This window comes from Ruditapes philippinarum, unplaced genomic scaffold, assembly GCF_026571515.1.
Source record: "Ruditapes philippinarum isolate M1 unplaced genomic scaffold, ASM2657151v2 ctg2292_1_1_1_1, whole genome shotgun sequence".
Lineage (NCBI taxonomy): Eukaryota > Metazoa > Mollusca > Bivalvia > Venerida > Veneridae > Ruditapes > Ruditapes philippinarum.
In genome coordinates, this window is record NW_026859003.1 from 26,344 (window position 1) to 49,839 (window position 23,496).

At 31.6% G+C, this 23,496-nt stretch overlaps 1 protein-coding gene across 5 annotated transcripts in view; it reads left to right on the forward strand.

Annotated features, from left to right (window-relative positions):
• The window catches only part of LOC132754889 (WD repeat-containing protein 64-like), a 48,502-nt gene extending 25,899 nt beyond the window's left edge, over window positions 1-22,603 (forward strand). For 3 of the 5 annotated variants that reach the window (XM_060745635.1, XM_060745633.1, XM_060745634.1), the window contains exons 14-28: window positions 4,041-4,143; window positions 4,974-5,080; window positions 5,676-5,755; window positions 7,009-7,047; window positions 9,886-9,909; window positions 11,665-11,760; window positions 12,118-12,165; window positions 13,683-13,849; window positions 15,129-15,291; window positions 15,775-15,926; window positions 16,221-16,365; window positions 17,274-17,402; window positions 17,952-18,133; window positions 19,355-19,467; window positions 19,922-22,603. In XM_060745635.1, the coding sequence (XP_060601618.1) occupies window positions 4,041-4,143; window positions 4,974-5,080; window positions 5,676-5,755; window positions 7,009-7,047; window positions 9,886-9,909; window positions 11,665-11,760; window positions 12,118-12,165; window positions 13,683-13,849; window positions 15,129-15,291; window positions 15,775-15,926; window positions 16,221-16,365; window positions 17,274-17,402; window positions 17,952-18,133; window positions 19,355-19,467; window positions 19,922-20,075 (1,702 nt within the window). In that variant the 3' untranslated portion in view covers window positions 20,076-22,603. The remainder of the gene's footprint in view (window positions 1-4,040; window positions 4,144-4,973; window positions 5,081-5,675; window positions 5,756-7,008; window positions 7,048-9,885; window positions 9,910-11,664; window positions 11,761-12,117; window positions 12,166-13,682; window positions 13,850-15,128; window positions 15,292-15,774; window positions 15,927-16,220; window positions 16,366-17,273; window positions 17,403-17,951; window positions 18,134-19,354; window positions 19,468-19,921) is intronic. The other 2 variants (XM_060745636.1, XM_060745637.1) reach the window with 2 other exon arrangements.
• Window positions 22,604-23,496: the final 893 nt, after the last annotated feature.

Here is a 23,496-nt window from a genome sequence, read left to right on the forward strand (position 1 = left end):
AATAGGTGTCTACCAAGTTTGTTCAAAGAAAAGCCCTGGGGTCAAAATTGGCCCCGCCCCAGGGGGTCATTGATTTTCCCTATATGCATATAGTAAAAACTTAAAAAATCTTCTTTTAAAGAACCAAAAGAGTTAGAGCTAAGATATTTAGCATGAAACATGTTCTAATAAGTGTCTACCAAGTTTGTTCAAGTAAAAGCCCTGGGATCAAAATTGACCCCGCCCCGGGGGGTCATTGATTTTCCTATTATATGCATATAGTAATAACTTTAAAAATCTTCTTTTAAAGAACTCAAAGAGCTATGGTTAAGATATTTAGCATCAAACATGTTCTAATAGGTGTCTACCAAGTTTGTTCAAATAAAAGCCCTGGGGTCAAAATTGGCCCCGCCCCGGGGTTCATTGATTTTCCTTATATGTGTATAGCAAAAACTTAAAAAATCTTTTTTGAAAAAAAAACCCAAATAGCTAGAGTTAAGATATTAAGCATGAAACATCTTTTAGTGAGTGTCTACAAAGTTTGTTCAAATAAAAGCCCTGGGGTCAAAATTGGCCCCGCCCCGGGGTCATTGATTTTCCTTATATGTGTATAGCAAAAACTTAAAATCTTCTTTGAAAAAACCCAAATAGCTAGAGTTTAGATATTAAGCATGAAACATATTCTAGTAAGTGTCTACAAAGTTTGTTCAAATAAAAACCCTGGGGTCATAACTAGCCCGGCCCCAGGGGTGTCATTGTTTTTAACTATATGTGTATAGTAAAAACTTTAAAAAAATCTTCTTTTAAATAGCCCAATGAGCTAGAGCTTAGATGTTTAGCATGAAACATCTTCTTATGGGTGTCTACCAAGTTTGTGCAAATAAAAGCCCTTTGGTTAAATTGGCCCTGCAACGTTTGGGGGGGGGGTTGGGGGGGCCTATATACAGGTGAGCGACCTCAGGGCCATCATGGCCCTCTTGTTATTTATTGTTTGTTCACCGACATATATTTTTCTTTTTACTTTTACTAATATTATGCTCCTGTTGCTGCATTTTTCTGAAAACTTTAGTTTGAGTATTTATGACTTGTATACAAATATAAGTCTACTTTCACATTTAAATTAACTATAGTTTATGAAGTTGGAACATTTTATTTACAATTTAAAACTTAAGTAATTGTAAATGTTAAAGCACTGAGTAGCCACAATTTTTATGCCCCCGCCATGTAATGGCCGGGGCATATAGTGTTACCCTGTTCCGTCCTTCCGTCATTCCGTCATTCCGTCCTTCCGTCATTCTGTCATTCCGTCATCATCAGTTTCCGTTCATTATCTTAGTAATGGTTGCACATATTCAACTCAAATTTGACATATGGATATGTCATGAGAAAATACAGGTCAAGTTCGAATTTGGTCATGGTTCGATGATTTTTGGCAGAGTTATGCCCCTTTTACTTTGAAAATAATATGAAATTTTCAGTTTTCATTCATTATCTCCCCAACGGTACAACACATTCAACTCAAATTTGATATATGGATATGTCATGAGAAAATACAGGTCAAGTTTGAATTTGGTAATGGTTCGATGATTTTTGGCAGAGTTATGCCCCTTTTACTTTGAAAATAATATGAAATAATATGAAATTTTCAGTTTCCGTTCATTATCTCCCCAACGGTACAACATATTCAATTCAAATTTGATATATGGATATGTCATGAGAAAATACAGGTCAAGTTTGAATTTGGTCATGGTTCGATGATTTTTGGCAGAGTTATGCTCCTTTTACTTTGAAAATAATATGAAATTTTCAGTTTCTGTTTATTATCTCCCCAACAGTACAACACATTCAACTCAAATTTGATATATGGATATGTTTTTGGAATGCCCAAGCCCAGTTCGAATTTGTTCATTGTTCAATGATTTTTGGCAGAGTAATGCCCCTTTCACTTTGAAATTAATATGAAATTTACAGTTTCTGTTCATTATCTACCCAACAGTGTTACATATTCAACATAAATTTGACATATGGATATGTCAAAGGAATGGGCAGGTCAAGTTGGAATTTGGTCATGGTTCGATGATTTTTTTGGCAGAGTTATGTCCCTTTTACTTTGAAAATAATATAGATACATCTTAGGAATAAGCAGTTTAAGTTTGAATTTGGTCGTGGTTCAATGATTTTGGACAAACTTATCTTTCTTGAATATTGGAAAAATTTTGAACTTTCAGTTTCAGCACTCCTACTTTTGTGGAAATGTATGTAGCCATTATTTTGGCTACAAATATGAAATATGCTATTTTCAAAAGGTTAAGACTGAATAATTTCAGTGCCTTGAACATTGTATGGAAATGGTTTGTGTTAACATTGAAAAGTTTTAAGGGCTTTGAACTTAAAATGAAAACAATAATTTGTGCAAACAAATTTCGAACTAAATATTATAACATCTGAAATTTTGGCTGCATGCGGGGGCATCCGTGGCATGATGACACATTTCTAGTTTATTTCTACCTTATATGTATGTACGTATGACAAATCAGAAGTGAAGTAGGAGTTTTAAATATCCGTTCAAAATTTGGTGTAATTGGCTTCAACACAGTCTTGCATTAGGGTTTTGAAACAGTTCATTATAAATTCAATAGTATCATTTTGTGAAAATATGAGATATGTTGGCCAACAGTTTAAAATGGCGGCCAGGTTTTTATAATTGTGGCATAGGTTCTAAGCGTGACGACTTGTTAGCAAGCCAAAAGAGGCGAAAATTAAGATTTAAAATTAAGAAAAAATTCTTTCCCAAAAGTTGATATGTATTTTTTAACCAATTCAATAAAACATAATTATTTGAGCTATTATTTAAGATCCAAGATCTATTAATATCTATTATTCGCATTATTAATGTTATGTTTCTATTCTGTTAACCAAGTAGACATTTATATTTTCTTTTTAAGTTCTCTAGATGTTATATTAATTCGTATATTTTGATTATCTATCCGTTAAAACAAGAGGATGGTTTAGTTTCCACTATTGTTTGGTTTATTTAGAAAAATATAAGAAATGGTGCCGATGGTAAGTATGCAGACATTGACCAAGTTTCGTCATAGTTTACGTAGTAAACCATTTGACCCGCGTCATGACAAAACCAACATAATGGGTTTGCGACCAGCATGGACCCAGACCAGCCTGCGCATTGGTGCAGTCTGATCAGGATCCATGCTGTTCGCTATCAGTTTCTCTACTTGTAATAGAGTTTGTAAGCGAACAGCATAGATCCTGATCAGACTGCGTGAATGCGCAGGCTGGTCTGGATCCATGCTGGTCACAAACCTATTATGTGGGTTTTGTCATGACGCGGCTCAATTTAGTTGATTATTGTTTCCATTACTTTGTTATGTAAATGAAGATGTTATACCATGGTAGTTTGAAATTGTTCAAGAAATATTGTGTGATGTTGTAGGAGAACATGTATATTGTTGTGACATTGTAGTTAATTAAATCATATAATTAAATCTTACGTTGTTTTAAAGATGGTGCCAAACAAGTTTAATGTTATATGTCCTTCATATAGTTACGTATTTGTTAAGAAAGTTTGCGTTTGCATTGTTTAGAAACTTTTAATGATAGGACATATTACCACTTCATTTTAAAAATTGACTTGAATTGAATTTTCTCTGCAGTTCTTAAAGAATTAGTCTTTAAGTAAATTTTCATATTACAGAATAAATGTTTGAACTAAAATAAGGGCTTATCAAGTCATGTCTTCATATTAAAGAAATAGTAGAGGAAAGAAAAGTTACAAGGAACTGAAATGATTTCTATATGATGCTTTGTATGATGTTGATTTTTATTATTAATTACCTTATTTAACTGTCAGGGTTTGACCTAATTTTCTTTTCAGTTTTATTTTAGTTTTTTTGAGAAATTTCTGGTAAAAAGTATGCATTTGATTTTTCTATCCATAGCATAATAAGTGTAAAAAAAGTTGATTGCATATTAAGAATGATTGTTAGTGACTATATATGTTATTTAATGGATGTTATATATGGTAATGTTTGGTATGTTTACAGACCAGGCCTGAATGCTGATATTGTGATCAGTCATAAAGAACCTGTCACTGGATGTATGTACAACCCAAGCTTTAAACAGGTCATCACATGCTCCGAGAGTTCTGTAAGTCTTATTATCATCTTGAACAAGGGGCATAACCCATTAATCGCATGCTTTGTAGTGCTTGTAATATAAAAAGGGCAGAGTAGGACTAATGCATTTATCATGCAGTTGTGAACATTTGGCCTGTCATTCAATTATCTGCATATCATAAATATAACATAAGCTACACATTTTGCTAGAAGCAAGAAATCTTCTTGACATCTCAATGATTGAACTAAAGGAGCTCCACTGTGAAGTCATTATAAAAGCGTAAAAAAACATAAAATTTGAAATTCTTACATAGATCAAGTAAAGTACTTAAAATTGAAAAATCTGCAAAGGATGATGGAGAAATATGCTCAAAATTAAATTGAAAATCATTTTTGTGTGATTTTAAGATTTCCTTTTCATTTTGGGGTAATTTTGCACTATATAAATGATAATTTTGGAAAAATTGATTTTAAATTTTGCAAACAAGATATTTTTCTAGACTTACATCTAATGGTATACAAATATCAGAAAAATATTCCTAACCCCATCATGTCAAAAAACCTCAGTGGAGTCCTTTTAATATTTAATGCTAAAAGAGAAAAAGTTAACCTCTATTTAACCAACTTAACATTGATGAAATACTGTTGTATTACTGTTGAGTTGTATTCCTTTATTCTTTTTACAATTGAATAATACATGTACATTGAAAAATCTGAAGTTTGTAAAGTCCTTGTTTTTGTGTTAATTAAGTTTTATATACACTTGTGTTTTTTATGCCTATTTTATTATTTAGGGGCAATGATATTTAACTAATAAATTTATATAAAAACTCATTCTTCTGTGTTGTTACATGTATTTAGGTAATTAAGATCTGGGACTTTGAAACTGGCACACCTATATTTGAATATGGAGAAGCACACGGGGACTCTGCCATCACATGCATGACCTTTGACAAGTGTGGAAGAAGGTAAGATAACTCCTTTGACTTATTTATTGAAATAATATAATTTTGAAAATACACAAGGGTTTGAAACTATCCAGGGAACTTAAAAATGGCCAATCAGTCTACTCAGATGTTGCTGCTTGCTTGAAATTGCTTACAGATTGGCATTTGGAGGTTTTTTTTACCAGTAAAGCTGGAAATGAGTCTATTGAAAATGACATTATCCCTTTTAAAGTGTAAATGGCAAGTATACAGGTAAAAAGCAAAATAATTGTAGATTTTACCATAACTGTTTTCAACTTTACATTTTACTATGCAAATACAATCAGTTACTTATGTGACCCACAGAAATTCCTTTCAGAATCTACTTTTATAATGATAAAAAGTGTTCGGCAGTCTTTCTGTACAATATTTAGTTAGTTTTTTTTCTTTATCCTACTCTTTTGTTTATTGATTAATGGTCAGTCCTCCATTATAATAGTCAATCTTTAAAATACTTTATTTAATTAACCTTGACTTGACAGTGAAGAAATGAGAAAAATAATGTCTCTCAAATTAAACTTGTAGATTATTTGTTTAAAGTGTTTGTATATAAATTGTTTTATATTTTAACTTGTAGATTGATCACAGGTGGTAGAGATGGTCTTATAAGAATCTGGAACTATAACAATGGACACTGTCTGAAGGTGCTACAAAAAGGTGAGTCTACAATTATCTTCAGTGAACCACAAACCAAAGCAAATATTTAAGTTTATCGTACGCATTAATAGATGGAATATATAGTGAAAAAAATACGTATTAACATGAATAACTTTGATTGAAATCGAATGTTAAGGCTAAAACCACACTAGACAATGACTTGTTAAGTTTCATGACAGTGTGAAAATCTATTTTAGACCATTACATATAAATTGGGGCATCTGAGTGGCCTTGTGGTAAAGGTCTTTGACTTCAAATCACTTGCCCCTCACTGCTGCATGTGGGTTCGATTCCCATCAGGGACTTTGGATTTTTTCATGTGAGGAACTAATCCAGCTAACTTACAGAACATCAGTGGTTTTACTCAGGTGTTCATTCTTTCCTTTTATAATTCACGGTGGGGCACCTGAGATCTTCCTCCACCAGTAAAGCTGGAAAGTCGCTTTTACTGTGTTGTTGACACATAAAAATCCACTGAAAACACAAAAATCACATTTTATTTCGTAAAAATGTCTGGACAGGCAGTTGTTACTAGTTGTAATAATAATGTTGAGTGTATGTAAGGGCAATGCTTTAATCTTAATTTGTTGGAAACAGGTGATGTTAATAAACTTTCTTAAGTTTATAAACATGAGAATTTACTGTCAGTAAACAGTGTGTACAATATACATGTAAATATATTGGAATACTGAAAATGTATTATTTCTGATTTCAACGTTCTGGGTGAAGTGATTAGTAACTGAATATGTAAAATGTTACATTTAACCAATTGATTCTTTGACTATTAACCCTCTTTTTAACTTTCTGAATGTACTAGTGGCTTAAACTCACAAATAAAGATCCAAGCCAATCTGCAGATCTGTACTGACTGATAGGCTCCATTATAAATATTGATTATAGCTGGACTGTTGAAAGAATAGTGGACCTATCATTAGTTCACCTAGGCGTGAGTGAAAAGCTATGCTTATATTTGCAACTTCTTCTTCAACATTCCTTATCAATTTTTGATTTAATGGATATTATTTTTCAAGCAGAAATCTTTAAAAAGATGCTTATTTTAATTGATATTGTACAAATGTTTGCCGCGGTGGTTTCAAAATAAACAAAAGTGCTCTTTACTTTATTGGACTTGTTAATTTTGTAAGGACGTTGTTTTATCAAAGTTTAGCATTTGTTTAAAGAATTGACACCTGTAAAGTGTTGTAGCATTAATTGACCAGTTAATTAATTTATGATATGTTTTTTAAAAATAGCCGATAAAGATGACAACAACAACAACAATGGCAATAAAGGTATATGATATGCACCACTATAAATTATGGTGAATAGTTAGTTTGTCAGTTTGTTTTGTTTTTTTTTCTCCTAGATTTAAAGCATTATCATGAATCTCATTGATGGCCAAATGATTTATTTATTTAATATACAGTTTTAAACTTCAGACAAGATTTAATGTAGTGTTTTCTTATTTGACAGCCTGATCACTATGAAATTACTAGTGCACAATTTTAAATTGTATTTTTTAGCTCGACTATGCGATAAGAATAAGTAGAGCTATTGTAGTCACCCGAGCGTCGGCGTCAGTGTCTGCGTCGGCGTAACCACTTATGTTAAAGTTTTTGTCATAGTTCAAATATTTTCAAAGTCCATTGACATATGGCTTTGAAACTTTGCACACTTGTTCACCAATATGACCCCAACCTGTAGACAGGAGGAGGTAACTCTATCAAGCATTTTGACAGAATTATGCCCCTTTTTCGACTTAGAATTTACGTTAAAGTTTTTGTAATAGTTCAAATATTTTCAAAGTCCATTGACATATGGCTTTGAAACTGCACACTTGTTCACCATCATGACCCCAACCTGTAAACAGGAGGAGGTAACTGTATCAAGCATTTTTTTTTACTATCAAGCACTAAGAATAGTCTATTTGTTATTAGTATTATAAAAATTATATATGTTTCCAAATCTGCTAGTATAATAATAATTTTTTTGTCAATGGTATAATTTTCTTTATATTTATTATCATTATTATTACTATTATTATTAATTTATTATTATTATGCTCCCCGAAAAATTTCGGGGGAGCATATAGTCGCCGCCTTGTCCGTCCGTCCGTCCGTCTTTCCGAGCTCACTGAAATGACGATGTGGGGTGAATATCCATGTTCAATCAGTAAAGAAAGGTACTTGTGAGGAAAAAGGTTGCTTATGGGGTGCAAATACGTTGCTTATGGGTTTTAGAGATCAAAGGAGATAAAAGAAAAAACCCCATAATGTCAACTCAGTAGGAACGGCCGTCCGTCCGTCCGTCCCCTTTTCTTGTCCGGGACATAACTTTGAAACAACAAGAGGTATCAACATGAAACTTTGTAGGTAGATAGATCTCATTGAGTAGGTGTGCAGTGCATAAGAACTGTAACTCTGCCTTGCCTAATTTTTTTATTATCCCCCTTTGTTTATTTTACACTTAGAACTTTGTCCGGGACATAACTCTAAAAGTATAAGAGGTATCAACATGAAACTTTGTAGGTAGATAGATCTCATTGAGTAGGTGTGCAGTGCACAAGGAACATAACTCTGCCTTGCCTAATTTTTGAATTATCCCCCTTTGTTTATTTTACACTTTGAAATTTGTCTGGGACATAACTCTAAAACTATAAGAGGTATCAACATGAAACTTTGTAGGTAGATAGATCTCATTGAGTAGGTGTGCAGTGCACAAGAACCGTAACTCTGCCTTGCCTAATTTTTGAATTATCCCCCTTTGTTTATTTTACACTTTGAACTTTGTCCAGGACATAAGTCTAAAACTATAATAGGTATCAACATGAAACTTTGTAGGTAGATAGATCTCATTGAATAGGTGTGCAGTGAACCATAACCTTAACTCTGCCTTGCCTAATTTTTGAATTATCCCCCTTTGTTTATTTTTACACTTTGAACTTTGTCCGGGACATAGCTCTAAATGTATAAGAGATATCATCATGAAACTTTGTAGGTAGATAGATCTCATTGAGTAAGTTTGCAGTGCACAAGAACTGTAACACTGTCTTGCCTACTTTTGGAGTTAATGCCCTTTGTTCATTTTGACACTTTGAACTTTGTCCGGGATATTACTCTAAAATTATAAGAGATATCAACATGAAACTTTGTAGATAGATAGGTCTCATTGGGTGGAAGTGCAGTGCTTAAGAATCATTACTCTGCCTTGCCTTATTTTGAAGTAATTGCCCTTTGTTTATTTTTACTTTTTGACTAAACTATTAGAGATATCAACATGAAACTTTGTAGGTAGCTAGATATAATTGGATAGAACTGCAATGCTTAAAGAACCTAAACAAAGCCTGGTCTAATTTTGGAGTTATTGCCCTTTGTTCATTTTTACACTTTGAATTTTACCCGGGACATAACTATGATATCATCAGGAAACTTAATAGATAGATAGATCTCATTGAATAGAAGTGCAGTGCAAAAAAACATAACTCCGCTTTGCCTAATTTTGGAGTTTTTACCCTTTGTTCATTTTTTTATACTTTCCTGTGTCCAGAACCTTCTCTGGGAGCATCACCGGGTTCAACCGGTCCTTGTTATTATTATTATTATTATTATTATTATTATAGAAAAGCTGTCCATATGGCAAATACGCCAAAAATAACAGGGACAGCATAAGCCATCCCTATGGCAGTAAAAGGGTTAAAGGTGTCTGTTTACATCTGCATAAGTCCACATAGTACCTAAGGCCTGTCTTTTCAACTGATATTGGAAGGCTGCCACATGACTGTAACAATGATTGTCTGGCTTAAAGTCATGCCACAGAATTGAAATTTGAAGTGTTACACATTGACACATTGTCTTTATTGAGATTTCGTTATTCATTTAAAATTTTTGACTGTTTTACTTTTCTTTAAAGCTATTTTTCACAACACAGTATCAGTAATAGCTCTTAATTATAATTAATGTGTTATGAACAATACAATTTTTGTGTTCTTTATTCTGGTAAGTTCTTGTTTAAATGCAACCCTAAATATAGGACGTGATATAATAAGAATCTAAGGATTGTCTTTTTGAAAATGTTTGATTTATTGGTTAATTCATTATATTATTAAAATTGTATTTCCCTATTATTTTTAGAGAAAGAAAAGGAAACTGACGAAGGTAATTTAAAACAAATGGCAGTAATGTAATAACAATGTGGTAATGTTATGACAACAACTTGTAATGACATGATGGTGTTATAAGAATAATGGTTGTTGACTGTAATAACATAATAGCATGGTGATATTGTTAAAGAATTAATGTACTGTGATGACACGATGGTGTTATAAGAATAATGGTTGTTGACTGTAATAACATAATTGCATGGTAATTAAGTGTAACATCATGGTGACAATTCATTAGTAATAAAAGAATGACTGTAATATTATAAGTAATTATGTTGAAGTTACTGAAACAATATCATACAATAATATGATGATATTGTGGTGTAACAAGGTTGACTGACTAGGATAACTGTAACAACTTAAATTAATGTTGTTATTCCAAAGATGGCAGTAATAACAAGAAGTTTTAATATGACTGTAAATGGTTGAAATAACATGATAAATACAGTGATGATATTCTTTCATGATGTTATTAAAATGGTTTTTATAACATGATAAATGTGGTGATGATATTCTATCATGATGTTATTAAAATGGTTGTAATAACAAGATAAATGTGGTGATGATATTCTATCATGATGTTATTAAAATGGTTGTAATAACATGATAAATGTGGTGATGATATTCTATCATGATGTTATTAAAATGGTTGTAATAACATGATAAATGTGGTGATGATATTCTATCATGATGTTATTAAAATGGTTGTAATAACATGATAAATGTGGTGATGATATTCTATCTTGATGTTATTAAAATGGTTGTAATAACATGATAAATGTGGTGGTGATATTCTATCATGATGTTATTAAAATGGTTGTAATAACATGATAAATGTGGTGGTGATATTCTATCATGATGTTATTAAAATGGTTGTAATAACATGATAAATGTGGTGATGATATTCTATCATGATGTTATTAAAATGGTTGTAATAACATGATAAATGTGGTGATGATATTCTATCATGATGTTATTAAAATGGTTGCAATAACAAGATAAATGTGGTGATGATATTCTATCATGATGTTATTAAAATGGTTGTAATAACATGATAAATTTGGTGGTGATATTCTATCATGATGTTATTAAAATGGTTGTAATAATAAGATAAATGTGGTGATGATATTCTACCATGATGTTATTAAAATGGTTGTAATAACATGATAAATATGGCGATGATATTCTATCATGGAGTTATTAAAATGGTTGTTATAACAAGATTGATGTGGTGATGATATTCTACCATGATGATATTGAAATGGTTGTAATAATAATCAATGTAGTGTTGATATAAAAATGACTGTAAAAGCTTTATCACTATGGTGGTGATAATATATTTAGGAGGACTGTTAAGATATGGTTTAATTTTGTCAATATACTCAAGATATTATTTGAATTGAATAGAAGGATTATCCGACAAGTTTTTTAACATAAAACTTTAGATTATTACTTGTTGCTTTGTATAAAAAACTATGCTATCTTAATAAAGTGGAGTAAAGTCATAATAAAATATGTTATTTATAGAATTATTAAAAGTAATATTCATTTTGATCTGACCTTAGTAATATTAATAAAATGCATGTTGATATTTTTCAAAAAAATTTTTTAAAGTTTAACACTGTGTTATATTTAATGGTGACGAAGCCTTAACTTTTAAATTATTTACATTTGTAATTTTCTTAATTTATTAATTACAACAGGAGGGCAGTGATATTTACTGTATTTGTATGTTTTATACATACTGTAGAAAGAAGTATTGAAGATATAAGGATGATACGTAGAATTCGTAATAAAGGACGGAGTAAATCTTTTGCTAATTTCTTCCTAACAAGTGTTCCAGAAGGTAAATCTATGCACTAAGTACATTAGTCAAATGACTGATAGAAAAAATAAGATTTTCATACATAATGGAAGTAAAATTGGTCATTTTAATTGGCAAATATTTTATCTTAAATGTAGGTAGACAAGTATTTCAAATCATAAGATTGATTATATTCAGTGACAACATTATTTCATTTAAACAAAAGATAAAGATAAGTTTTACTGTAAGTATTTATAAGAAATTACAATAATTATATTTTTTTCTTAGATTGACATTGAAGACAGAAATATAACTTTAAATGTAAAAATACTTTATAAGAAATTATTAAATATTTCTTAGATTGATATTGAAGACAAAAATAAATCTATTTTCTTTAAGTTGACAATGATGTAAAATTACCTAAGAAAGAAGTGCGACCAGTTATAGGTAAAAACAGCACAATACACCAAATTTATTATTGAATAGATCTTGTGTTTATGTTACAGTAGGTGGTAGCTGCAGCACTTTGTGAAGTCAGTCTTACCCTGTACCAAATGTTACGCCCGGAATTGGGGCGAAATTTCGGCACGGATTACGCCCAGAAAGTTAAAATTCCTTTAAAATTTTCAGTATATGATAAGGGTTCATTTTACGGGCGGATTCTGGGCGGAAATGGCACGGAATTTGGCACGAAATATGTAAATGAGCAGGAAAAATGTCAGTGCAAAATTTTAAACGTAATTTTTGGGATGTAATTCTTGGCACGTAATTTAGGCTGAAATGGCATGGAATCTGGCATGAAATATGAAAATGAGAAGGAAAAAGTATGTGCAGATAAATTTGAAAATATTATGAAAAAATAAGTTTATCTGAGAAAAAAAAATACAACAGTAATAAAAAATAACAAGTTATTAATTACAAAAAAAAAAAAAAAAAAAAATTACAGTGTAGTGATAAGTAATAATCTGTTAATTATATATATATACAAAGAAACAATTTCACTACAACTAATTTCACTACAACTATCATTGTCTCAAATTTCAATGTCTCTAAACAGTAAAATAAAAAACTAAATCACTATATTACCATATGTCGGCAAAAAGTGTAAAAATCAAAAGATAAGCAATGAGTAACATTTTGGCAACAATAAAAGGATACCAAAAAATAAAAAGCTTTTTGGGAAAAAAAAGCATGTCTTTGGATTAATGTGCCTTTAAAGTAATAAAATTGTAACAAAATTAGTATAAGATTAAACTCTACCTCTTTCTTCCATTTCCATACAGTTATTTTATATTTAGGTAACCAGAATGACATATTATGATGCTTTATTTATGAATATTGTTCTGTTTGAACACTGATGTATTATATGTATATATTTTACACTGTTTTTAAGATAGAAAAGTGTGTACACACCAGTTGACATAGGAAAGAAATGTGTGGTTTTTAACTTTTTATGAATATTTTATTTTTCTGAGGAATGAAAGGTGCATTTATACAAAGGAATGGTAAAGATAGAAAATAATTGTTTTCTTTTTTATTTCACACTGGTTTAGAGAGCAGCTTGTGTGTACATATAAAATTAGAATTCTCAATATATAACGGTGTGTGTGCTTTTTACACTGGTGAACAAACAAATAAACAGTATATTTTGCACAGTATGGGTAAGACAAAAAAAAATGTTTTCATGAAGGTATAATTTGCACCAAAGAAAAGTATGTTGATAGATAATCTATGGCTGGCGAGGATAAGGTGAAAAATTGTGTACATCATTATTTATCTTATACAGGTTCAGACAAAAACAAATAGTATTTGCATGTAAATTTTATGTTAACAGAAACATAATAAACATTTGTGTCATTTGCTTGGCCTAATCACAAAGGAGATACAGGTAATGGGTTATTATAGATGATAAATTGGCTATGATTTTGAAATTTATTGTATTTTATATTTTTGTATATTTACAGAGGAAGAAAATGAAGAGATCTGTGATTTATCATACGTTGAAATGAACCGTAATCGTTACATAGTTGGTGTAGGTTGGGATCGACGAATCAACATATACAGTGACGACCTGGCAGACAGCAATATACATCATATACAACATCCTCTACCCAACTGGCAAGATGATATTGTAAGTTAATATACATAGTCCGATATTTACAGTCAAACATGCAGCTCTTGTTTTTCTTTTATAAAGTTTCACATATATTAGTCCTCATTCTTCTTTGATTTAGTTTCACATTTTAGTCCTTGTTTTTCTTTGATATATTTTTACATTTTACTATGATTATAGCCCTTGTTCTTCTTTGATAAATTTCACATATGCTGCTTGTTCTTCTCTGACATAGTTTCACACATATAGTCCCTGTTCATCTTTAACATAGTTTCACACATATTGCCCTTGTTCTTCTTTGACATAGTTTCACATATATAGTCCCTGTTCATCTTTGACATAGTTTCACATATATAGTCCCTGTTCATCTTTGACATAGTTTCACACATATTGCCCTTGTTCTTCTTTGACATAGTTTCACATATATTTGTCCTTGTTCTTCTTTGACATAGTTTCACACATAGTGTCCTTGTTCTTTTTTGACATAGTTTCACACATATTGTCCTTGTTCTTTTTGACATAGTCTCACACATATAGCACTTGTTATTCTTTGACAAAGTTTCACATATTGTCTTTGTTCTTTTTTGACATAGTTTCACTTATATAGTCCTTGTCCTTCTTTGACATAGTTTCACATATATTTGACCTTGTTTTTCTTTGATATAGTTTTACATATAGTCCTTTTTCTTCTTTGACATAGCTTCACAGAAAGTCCTCATTCTCCCAATGATACAGATTCACATATAGTCTTGGTTCTTCTCAAATTTGACATAATAGTATATGGTCCTTGCTTTTCTTTGATAAAGTTTCACATATATAGTTCTTGCTTTTCTTTGAAAAAGTTTCTCATACATGTATATAGTTCTTGCTTTTCTTTGATAAATTTTCACATACATGTATATAGTTCTTGCTTTTCTTTGATAAATTTTCACATATATAGTTCTTGCTTTTCTTTGATAAATTTTCACATATATAGTTCTTGCTTTTCTTTGATATTGAGTTTCACATATATAGTTCTGGCTTTTCTTTGATATAGTTTCACATATAAAATTCTTGGTTTTCTTTGATATATTCACCCTGTCAGACAGTTTTTGTGTTTATATAAAATGAAAAATAAAACTTTTACTGTCATTCACCAAATCTCCTGCTCTATTTATTGAAATATTATACCATTGGTTATAACAAGTTAATATCTAACTGTATTCATATTCAAAGATACTCATAATTTCTTAAATATTCTGTCATTGAAGACTTAATTTAGAGACTAAATGCAACATTATTTGCTTGTTATTTGTAGAACCGAGGACATAAAGAGGATATACTGTCAGTAGCTCAGTGTCCACCTAATCTTCTAGCCACAGCTAGCTATGATGGACAGGTGATTGTTTGGAACATGGTCTCGGGACATATATTTGCTCATTTAAAAGCTCCTAAGCCTCCAGAGTACCAAGATCAATCATGTAAGTAGACTGTGTAACAAATTTCATTTCAAGTTGAATATTTTTGTTTGTGCAAGATGTCAAGCAGTCCAATATAAAGTTACTGCAATTTTTCATATATGAAATTCTGCATTTTAATATATGACTTAACTGAGTATGAATAAAGTCAAAAGTAAATTTCATATGAATTAAGATAAAGCAATCATTCTGTTTTAATTCTTCTCCTTTAGGACATGGTAAAAGAAGAAAACAAAATTTAATATTTCTCTGTGAATTATTTTAGGCAGAACAGAACAATTACCTTACTATGTTATATCTGCTGTTATTAAACAAGCAAGCTGAAAAACCTCCTCACATTATAGAGTTCAGTGTCAAAGAAAGGGGGTTTTCATTGAGAGTCAAACAGATTTCTGTCAGAATTTAACCATTTGTCATGACTTTATCAATAAACAACACTATGGATTGTCTATATTTTATAAAAGCTTACAATTTTTGTAATTTAAGTGGATGGAGACTTGAGTATTAACAAACTGGTGTTCATGCAGAGCCGTGCCTACAAGAAAGATGCAGCCACTCTAATATCAAGTGGTCCACGGGCACATATACACTTCTGGAATGTATTTCAAGGGGGACAACTGATGGCACAGTTTCCAGGGGTGGGTAGTTTGATCATAGATAATTTGAATGGCATATATTTTTGGAAGAAAAACTTGTGTGATTGTCACAGTTTGAACATTAAAAACAAGAAAAAGTTGATTATTTCACAGTTAATATTTTCATTTAGTATACAAAAGCATTTTTCACAGTTGATCCACTGTTATTTTTTTCTGCAACTGCTTATTTTATTTAGGATGAGAAATTTTGTCTTCTTTTTTAAAAGAAGATCATTCATTAGCAACAACGGAATGATTATTAACATATATTTTAATTTTATACCACTTTTTTTTCAGTCAAATTCTAAAGGTGCAATGGTGAGTGTATTGGATGTTAACAAGGCAAACACTGTGCTGTTCTCTGGGGACAGTTATGGATTCATTTATCTTTGGAATGTAGATGGATACTGCCTTAAACATAAAGAGCAAGAGAGTCCTGAAGGTTGGTCTCTTGAAATTACCATTCTAAAACTTTGCCTATAATGGCTGCATCAACCATTCAAGTAATTTATGTGTATAAACCATTCTAGTGTTGTACCTGCATCAACAATTCTAGTAATTTACCTGCATCAACTATTCAAGTTATTTACTGTATCAACCATTCAAGTTATTTACCTGCATCAACCATTCTAGTAATTTACCTGTGTCAACTATTCTAGTAATTTACCTGTATTTACCTACCATTCTTGTGATTTTCCTGAATTAACCATTCTAGTAATTGACCTGACTGTCAACAAATTTCTTAATTTTCCCTGTATCAATCATTCTAGCAATTTACATGTATAAACCATACTATTGTACCTGTCTCAATGATTCTAGTAATTAACCTGTATCAACTATTCTTGTGCTGTTCCTGTATCAACAGTTCTTGTGATTTCCCTAAACTAACCATTCTAGTAATTTACCTGTATCAATCATTCTAGTAATTTACCTGTATCAATCATTCTAGTAATTTACCTGTATCAACCATTCTAGTAATTTACCTGTATCAACCATTCTAGTAATTTACCTGTATCAACCGTCCTTGTGTTTCGCTGAATTAACCATTCTAGTAATTCAATGATGTCATCAAATCTAGTATTTTCCTGTATTTATCATAGTGTAATTCTCATAAAATTATGAGAAATGTCATAAAAGACACAAAGGTAGCTTTACCAATGGTAACTTAAGATTGCATGTTTTGGTTATAAGTTCAAGAACTAGTTAAAAACTTCAGGATTAGAGAATCATTGTCTTCTACTATCTTTAAAAAGATAAAAACAAGCACTGCTCCTCTAGCAGGTTTGCCCATTTAGGTTGTCATTGGTGACTAAATTTAATCATGATTTATATTGGTACTTTTATTTTCAGTGTTAGTTACATGGAGGGGTCATGTGAAAAGTGTCACATCTCTTGCTCTAGTTGAAGAACACAAGCTGTTAATAAGTGCTTCCGTAGATTGTACAGTTAGAATGTGGAACATGGAGGGACATTATATTGGTATGTAACTGTTTAATGTTATCCGTGGCCAAGTGGCTTTGATTGCAGACTTTAAATCATTTGCCCTGCACCAATGTGGGTTCAATTCCCAACAGTGACTTTGGATTCTTTCCTTTGAGGAAGATATCCAGATAGCTTAAGGAAAGCCAGCGGTTTTACTCACGTCTCATGCCCGAAATAATACATAAAGGGGCTGCTCCAGTCTTTCTCCCCCTGTAAAGCTTGAAAGATTGTCACCATATGACCTTAAATGTGTGGATGTGAGTTAAAATCAAACAGATTCTTTATCATTATTTTAAACAATTCATTTTACAAGTAATAATTTTTAAACAATTCATTACAAGTAACAATTTATCAGTGAATACCAGTATAAAGACTGAACACAACTAAACATATTTTATAGTCCCTCTCTTTTCTGAACAAATATACAGTAAACTTTTTTTGATATATTGAAAAAATGATTGAATATCATTTTAGCAATGACTGGTAAATCATCACTACATCTTTGTAGCTGCTTATTGTCGTTTTCTTGTTTTTCTGTTATTTAAGGTACTTTTGGCCAGCCAGATGCCTGGGACATTTACAACCAGTCACTATGGCAACACCCAATGGTTCCCTATGATGTACTGATTGATCCCATGAGTTTACCAGATCATCCGGTTGTTGCGGAAAAGCAGACCATGCAGCAAATTATCCATGAAGACATGGCTAAGAAAGCTGAAACTGAAAATGTAAGTATAACTATAAATGAGAATGATTTAGACATGTTTGTGTAATCTTTATTGTACCTCTTTTATATCATGGACTTTTGACTGAACACTTTGAGTTCAAAGTGTTCACTAGCTGAGTTAAAGGACTCAAATAAAAAAAAATGCTGGAAACAAATTCATTACTTTTTATGACAGTGAGCGTTGATATTGTTACAGAATCGGAAGATAATGTCTACAAAATCGATAGATAACTGTCTATATACTAACTCTGTGCTGTGTTTGTAAGTCTAAGCAGAGACAATAGATAACATTATTATCTACATTTCTGGTCTAAGATTGTTAATAATGCATGGTCACTAACCTTGAACCACTAGCCTCTATATGGCTTTCAGTTTGAAACAATATGTTTCAAACTTTCAACCCCCCCCCCCCCCTCCCCTTTTAAGCCTCAAATAGTGAAAAATGTCCTATTTGGGCCCTAAACACATGTTTTCGTTTGAAAAATGTTGCTAAAAAAGTGAGCACTTTTTCGGCGCGGCCCCCCCATCCAAAAGATACATCAGGGGTTGCCAGAAGGGTGATGTGCCCCCTTCTGTTTGGGGGTTTTGAATGGGGCGGTAGTCCCCCTCATCGCCAAGAAAGTTTGGACTTGTGAGAGGTTAAAAATGGCCCCAGGTCTATCCTAGGGTAACGTGTAACCAACGCTGAAAAGCATTTGACTCTATCTCAATCCCTTGAGAAGTTGCAGCACTTTGAAATAAATTTTGATGGAAAAAAATCAAGACAAAATAGTAATTTTGGCAATTTTTAGATGTCCCCTCGTTGCCATGGTAACAGGAAATTTAAATTGAGCATGTTGTTACAATGACAATGGTCTAGTCAACATTTGTGCCAAGTTTGATTAGTATCGAAGCATTTTACATAGTTTCATGGCAGTTTGAACTTTTGAACAGGAGGCTTTTCAATGAAAACGACCATTTTTCACAATATGCTCATGAGGGAAAGGGTTAATATTTTACATTCTTTATTGTGTAGAATATATGGGGTAAACTCAGATATCTGAGATTTTTGGACAAAGCATGCAAATTGTATTATGCAGGGAGGGTATAAGAACGGCAAGTTTGTTGTTGCTATATGACATATTGTTTCAAGCCCTCAAGACTTATAGTGATAGTCAATTTTGTAAATAATTTTACTCATAGAAGCAATATAAAATGCAAATTTTCTGTTTTTATATTGCAGGGTCCGAGAACTCCTACTCCACCCATAGTATACAGCAAACAACAATATGATAATGATGATGAAATAGCCTCACTTATTAGGGAGAAAACATTTAAACAGGGTACAGGAAAAAGGTAACTCATTCTGAACTTTTTGTTCATTATTTATAACATTTATTATATATATTGTGTATTGTACTGGCTTAAATAACATTGAAATAAATCTTTTTTTAAAATGAAACTTATGTCTTAATGGTTTAAATTATTGTAAACAGAATCGATTGTTGAAAGGTCTGTACTAAAAATGTGCAATAACAGATAGACTTTAGTACTTGATTTTAGTACTTGAATAAAATCCTTGGAACACCAAAAAGGTAAATTCAAGGGGAGCATAGTATAATTTTATTCAACTTGTTAAATAAATTCAATATTGAACCTATACTCATTCAATATCCTTTATTAATGAATACATTGTGCATCAGGTTTGTGAAAGGAAAGAAGGCATACACGATAAGTAATCTGTGTTTAGTATATCCGCTAGTTAAAAATGGATTTATAGGAGTTTTGTAGTACTCGATTTTTGTTACAGACAAAGGCACGAGAAATTGCGCCCAGTACGTGTAGATCGTGGAGGTCCAAGTGAGTACCAGATGTTGCGATGTGAAGATCTGGAAGATACCCCACGGCCAAAAACACCTACGTTAAAACTCAACAAAGATGATCCGTTCAGTTTTTACGACTGAACTGGATAATAATACAACTATATATTTTTAGAATATGCATTTCGGCAAGAATGCCGCGCACAATATATATTTCAATGATAAAAAAATCTATTTATATTTATTATGTAACTTAGTTTATGATATGAGATTATTTAAACGCTAGTATTTACTGTTATTAAAGACAAGAAGTAGAGATGGATACATTACTGGTGTAACTCGGTGCATTTCTAGAACATGTTACACCGGTTTTGCGAGGATTGTCTCAAATTGCGTTATTTTTACTGCTGAGTTACTCTACTGTTGTTTTATTTTACATGCTTCACTGATGTAAAATTGTCACTGTCAATGTTTGTTTCATTTTATAAAAAAATAATATTTTCAAAACAGTGTAAATGTTCAGTGGGTATTATTTTTTTCTTAATATATGACCAACTGAAAAGGGTAAAAATAGATATCCAAGAGACATTGTAATTTTTTAATTTATGTACATGTAGCACAAATTAGATGATGTTGAACATGTGTGAAAAGTGTTTGTTTTGTTTTTGGAGTATTTTTTTCAGATATGTTTTTGGAGCCGTTTTTTTAAGATATCTCTGAAAAACATGTGTACTTTAATATCAGAAATTTACCAAAGGTACATTTTTTTTTTAGTTTGCAGCTTTTTGATATAAATTAACAATATTTCATTACTTTGTTTTTTGTTTTGAGAATGGATAGATTTGCTTAACAGTCACGTGTCACACAGTATATCTGTCCGACTTTTTATGTGCGTGAGTTGCATTTGTTTTCTGTCTTGCTTACACAATATGTTAACACTTTATACATTTCCCAATTTGTCTGTGATATACAAAAAGATTATTTCATTTTGATAACATCATTTTATTTCTTTTTTTTAATATGGTTTGTTTTTAAACAATCTCATTTTGTCAGCAATTAATTACCTCCCTTTTTCTCTCACTGCCAACTCATTAATTAATCTTCAAGCCTGTTTAAAGAAAAGTACAGCATGTATGTACTGATAATCACCAATGGTAACATAAATGGAGATGTCTTCTCAAGAAAAAGCTGTGTCATTACATACTAGTACATGTAATTCTAATGGAGAATGTAAGATTCAGCGATTCTTTATTGTATATGTACGATCTGGATCTTTAATGTGCTGTTGGTAAGCTCAATGGGTAAAGCGTTGGACTGTGAAATGGGCGACTTGGGTTAGATTCCCGGACGGTGCAGGTCACTTTCTTTGTTTTTGATCATGAAATACTTTCTACTGTCATTTGCACTGTACCTTTGCTCTGGCATGCACAGAAGTAACAGTTCCTTGCGAAAGTGAAAGCAACTAGTTTGAAGGCCTTCCCAGGAAATTCAATGTGGCTTTCTGCCGTGATCGGGAGTGAAATCTACCAACACTACCACAAATGTGCTGGTTGAACACCATGAACAGTAACCGCCTACATATTTGAATTACAAAGTAATACAGATGAGAATTTATTAGTAATTTCAATTTCAACATCAGGTATTGGAACCCAACAGAGCACATTTATGATATACTAAATCACAAAACTGTATACATGCACTGTTTTTGTGGGTTTTTCTTTTTGACTTTCTTTTGCAGTAGTACATGTAATTACATGTACATAAAATCAAACATCTTCGCATCTTTTGTTATAAAATCAAATTCCGTCCATTTTTTTGTCTTGTTTTATATGGCACATTGACTGTGATAAATTTGATAGAGAATCTGTTGTTATATAAGATATATTTTTAATAGTAATTTTGTTTTCTATGTAAATTAATGTTACCTTAATTATGAAAATTTGTTACTGTACCCGGCAGGTTTTGCTCTGTGCTTTTAGTTTATATATTGAGGGTTGAATGCAAAACTGCAGTAACTGTTATGAAATAAAGAAGGACTTACAACAGTTTTGCTAACAACCCTCGATATGTTCTTAAGAATAATTGAAATGTTGTATGTATGTGTTTCTAAATATGTGTAAAGAATATGTCATGTGTGACAGAAAATGTTGTTCTTCTGTTTGTAGATCTATATGTGAAGTTTTTGAGGAGATAAGAAAAATATTGTTATGAAGCACTTTTTATGGAAGCACATGTTTTTGTTTGTTGTTTTTTTATATAAAAGGAATACATTTTTTCATGATGGAAACTGTATAGAAAATGACATCATATTGTTTTCAAGTAGATCTACTGGAAATGCTCCTCTCACACTTATTAACTTGGTTTTAATATTTGAATAATTCTTGGATTGTCTTAGAGAACTCTCTCCTTTCCTTTCTTTGTGACATCTTGAAATTGAAATGAAGATAATTAAAGATTACAATGAAATATTTTGATTTTAATGCTACAGGATTTTTTTCTTAAAGTTTGTTCAGTTATATTTTGTTTGAAATGTTTTTATATGTTGTTCACCTGGAAGGATAGAGTAATGTATATGATGTGATAATAAGTCACGTGATGTCTTTGATCATTGTTTAAACCTTCAGTATTCTCATATGCTGAAACAATCATGTTAAATAAAATATTTCACTGTCTGATGTATTCTTATTTTGTTCAGGGCAGGGGTTGAACATAGTTTTTGTTAGTTTTGTTGGATTTTTTATTCATACCAACACTTTAAACATCATGTGATTATTTCCCAGCTTTAACTGGTGGATGAAGACCTTAAAGTGCCCCTTCGTCCATTGAACTTTGTAAAGCTATCATGTCATAAATAATATGTTTCTATAATAATGTTAACATTCATAACTCTCCAGGAACGATGGTTAGGAAACTACCCGCCTATATGACTGAAATACTGTTGGAAAAAGGCGTAAAATGAAACAAACAAACAAACATTCATAAAAATATCTATAACATTAATATTCCACAAGTCATAGTTATAGCAACAGACTGTTATGTGGAAATATCATGGCCTGGTGCGACATCGAAGGGTTTTCTTTACAGAATATGGGCCGAGAACATTGTAAGGAAAACCTGAGATGCCGCCCCAGGTCATGATATTTTTACATATTAGTCGAGTTCGATATATAATAACTGTTTTATCGCATGATAAACAGAAATGAGAATTTTAATTAACATAAAATTTCAATTTATAACTGGCTTCTCTTCATAAATTGGGACGCGCCAGTATTATGCTAACCGCCGTTTCATAAGCATTTTAAATGGCATGCCAAAAGATGGATTTTTAGCGCGACTATTCGCAGAATGATCAAGCTAATGCAGTCACCCATTTGTCGGCGTCCCTGTGGTTAAGTTTTTGCATGTAAGCTGGTATCTCCATAACTACTGAAGGGAATGGATTGAAACTTCACACACTTGTTCCCTGTGATTATCTAAGATGATTGGCACAAGTCCCATAACTCTGATTTGCTTTTTTACATAATTATGCCCCTTTTTCGACTTAGAAATTCTTGGTTAAGTTTTT